Consider the following 3,482-nt stretch of genomic DNA (forward strand, 5'->3'; position numbering starts at 1 on the left):
CGGCGCAGCGCCCTCCTGCGCGGGCTGACCGGGTCACAGCCGCGGGACATCGCTCCGAGCACACGTACCTGAGTGGTTTTGCAGCCGGTGGGCTTTCGCTGTCGCAATTGCATGGTTGTTTTTGCGAATACGGGCGGAAAATGTGTGTGCTTCCCCCCCCGCCCCACCGATGAAAATACCGAGCGGTAGTTGCGCAGAAAAAGTGTAATCCTTGCTTTCTCACAGTGTGCAGCCGAGGCTGCGCCTGCTCTGCGTCTGACCGCATTTCAGAGATCTGGCACAGAAACATGAAGCTTAATGTTGGGAGTGAGAGACCTTCCACGTTAGTTACTCAAATAAAACAGTTCTGTGTCGCGGATTGAAATGGGATTGTTTATTTTTTTTTGTCCTAGGAAATTCATTGCTAGGCTTCCAGATAAGGGTAAGAAGATCTCCGACTTTGCTGAAAAGCTGACCCTTGCCATTTCACAAGAGGAGGAATTAGCAAGGACGGCTGAGCTGTTATCTGCTGTCAGGTTGGAGTTTCAGGTGAAACAGGAAGAGATTAATACAAACAAACAGCAAGTTATCCTAAATGAGGACGCAATGAACCATGAGGATTCCTCAGTCTTTAATGAAAACCCTAATATTAAAGAAGTTTTTGAAATTTCCTCCCAGAGGCAGGAGGCAGGACGTATTGAGCAAGATGCCAGAGATGCAGATCTGGAAAAGCAAAGGACTCAAAGGAGGAACGATAAAGTAAAGACTATTACAAAAGATCAGAATCTTTTCTCTGAAGTCGCCTCCAAGTCAGCCACAAGCAGTCATCTTAAAAATGATCAGCAGGTATCTCAGACCACTACCGAGGATGGTACAGGAAGTACAGGCGCTTTGGACAACAGTAAAGACTCACTGGTTGATGCCTTTCAAAAAGTTACAATTGAGGATAGAGATGATAGTGAAAAAGTACCAAAAAAAGAGCAGAATGTGACAAAACATAAGAGTAATATCTTTGGAAGCCTGCACCCCAAGACACCACATTATATTGAAGTTCTAGAGTCTAGAGCCAAGAACCCAATCGTAAAAAAAAGCAAATTTAAAACAAATGTGTAAGTATTTTGGAGTAGAAAAACCTTTGGTGAAGTGGTTAACTTGTATAAAATTGGGAATGATACAGAACAAGCGTGGGCTTATTTTCTTGTGATGATTAAAGAGATTTAAAGTCATTTGACACATGAGGGTAATATTGACTCTTTAGTGTGAAGTGCCACAGAATCTCAATTCGAGCAGTGGTCTGATTCTACCCATTTGAAACAGTTGTCATGAATCTTTGTAGAATTTTGTAGCTTCAGCTATAAAACTATTAAACAATTGGCAGAACTTTCTTGTGGATCAGTTCTAGAGCTTGTAGAACTGTAACAGCAGGTAGGCTTTTGTTTCTTCTGCGCTTGTAGAGAAATCCATGCTTTCTGTACTAATAGCAGTAGCAGTTTATACTTTTTGTCACTCCCAAAGCATTGCTATTTTATGCTTGCTAATTAATTGGCATACTTTTTTTGATCACTATCAGGAGTAACTTGCGATATTGTCTCTGCAGAGAAATATTTTGTTTTTCTGAGCGCTGCTTATTATTTATTTATGGTGTTGCAACACTTTGGTTTTATTTTCAAATCTTAGATGTTGAAAACAACAAGGTTTGGAACACAAGTTGTTCAACCTTACGCTGCAAATTTGCGTCACAGCTTTTATGTTTTATCTGTTCTAGATTATCGGGAGAGCAAAGTGGATCATCACATGGCTCCTCATCCAGTCAGTCACCTGGGGGGTTTGGATCTCCAATTACTGCTGAAGAAAGACGACTTAGAGATAAGAAACATTTGAATGACATCACAGCAGCTCGGCTGCCACCGCTTCACCATTCTCCTGCTAAGCTATTATCCATAGAGGAATCCATAGCAATTCAAATGCAGCAAAAAGAAGCTTATGAGGTACAAATTTACTGTTTGGTCTGAAACATAATCACATAATGGGGATCACTGTTAAAAAATAAAGCATAAAGGAATCTTTTCTTACTGATGAATTTGATGATGTAATTAACATGGGCAGACACTGAGGAAAAGCACTTTTTCTTGTATTTGATTTCTTTAATTATATAATTAATTAATGTATTAGTCACTTCTGAAACTGTTGTCCCTGCTGATACACTGGCCTCATTGCACTCATTTCCTTTCTGCATGTATACCTTGTCTATTAGTCTTTAAAGAGTTTTTGGCCCTTGGATACATGAAGGCCTAGAAGTATTTGTTATTCTTAAAATGCGCGAGTATCTGTGCTTACCTTTATTTAGGCTGTGCCTGAAGAATCTAAGTTTTTCAGAATCAAATCAATTTTGATTTTGACTTTCCAGGTAGTGCGAAGCTAATGATTAAATTAAACACTGTTATGAAAGTGTTTGTTGATGCTTATTGTTTTAAAAGCACTTGTTAGTTTAGTCATCTTGGCACTTTATGGGAGGTAACTTATTTGGAAAATGGAGATGGATTTTTTTAGCTGCTGAGTGACAAGCATTGTTATTGCTGCATGGCTGCTCTCCTATGTGATCTGATTTTTTTTCTGTTAAAGCTGTCATTACTGTATCACAGGTAAGGACTGCCACATGGGGAATTTCAAATATTACTAGCTATGTATAAGTGAAAAGAAAGCTGAAATGTCTTTGCTAGCTAGTAAAGCTTTTAACTGAGCCAATTCTGGAATTACTAGTGTTATTATGGCCACTTTATACTTTATAATTTTTTTTATGACCAGGATAAAAATGACAAATGAACACTTTTTCTAACGTGTATTTTTTTTATTCTCTTTTATATAGGAAATGCAAGCCAAGCTTGCAGCACAGAAGCTTGCAGAGAGACTGAATGTAAAAATGCTCAGGTTTGAACCAGAGGGGGAGGCCTCAATGCAATATAGAGAAGTGAGAGATGAAGATTATTTTTCAGCAGAGGACTGAATTCAAGAAGGGATGTCTAAGGATGAGCCGCGTAACTGATCTTTATGCAGTACTTCTTAAAACCCAAACCTAGATATTGAGAATGCCAGGTCTAGTCAGTTTTTTTCTTAAAATGTTACCATACACCTATGGAAAGCGTTTAAAATAAACCTCATAAACCCAAGTGTTACTAAGTGGTAACCCCAGTGTTATTTGGCAACTGTTTTTTGAGCAATTGGGGCAGTTAATCCTTGTGGAATCCCCCGTAGTTTTCAACTACAGCCAGGTGAGCTCTTTAATACACTTTTGCAGCCTAGGATGAGCCATCTACAGAGAAGGTTTCTTCTGTGCAGAAACGTGATTGCAAAGGGCATCAGCACACGTGTCCATGAAGTAAGCTAAGGTGCCTGTGAACTGCTCGCATGTATGAAAGCTTGTCTTGTATAAATGTAAGATACTTCTTTTGTCTGTTTAAGATTATCTTGCTTTTACCACATGGTGAAAATACATGCCCGGACTG

The 3,482-nt window shown here is 39.3% G+C and overlaps 1 protein-coding gene across 1 annotated transcript; it reads left to right on the plus strand.

Moving 5' to 3' along the window:
* Window positions 1–225: 225 nt before the first annotated feature.
* On the plus strand, window positions 226–3,131 carry POLR2M (polymerase (RNA) II (DNA directed) polypeptide M; the record flags this gene model as incomplete). The annotated part of the gene is made up of 4 exons (XM_009873539.1): window positions 226–322; window positions 393–1,088; window positions 1,745–1,967; window positions 2,846–3,131. Coding segments are annotated over 4 exons (1,154 nt in total), but the record flags the coding sequence as incomplete, so codon positions are not given.
* Between the last annotated feature and the right edge of the window lie 351 nt (window positions 3,132–3,482).

This window comes from Apaloderma vittatum, unplaced genomic scaffold (genome assembly GCF_000703405.1).
Source record: "Apaloderma vittatum isolate BGI_N311 unplaced genomic scaffold, ASM70340v1 scaffold22297, whole genome shotgun sequence".
Classification (NCBI taxonomy): domain Eukaryota; kingdom Metazoa; phylum Chordata; class Aves; order Trogoniformes; family Trogonidae; genus Apaloderma; species Apaloderma vittatum.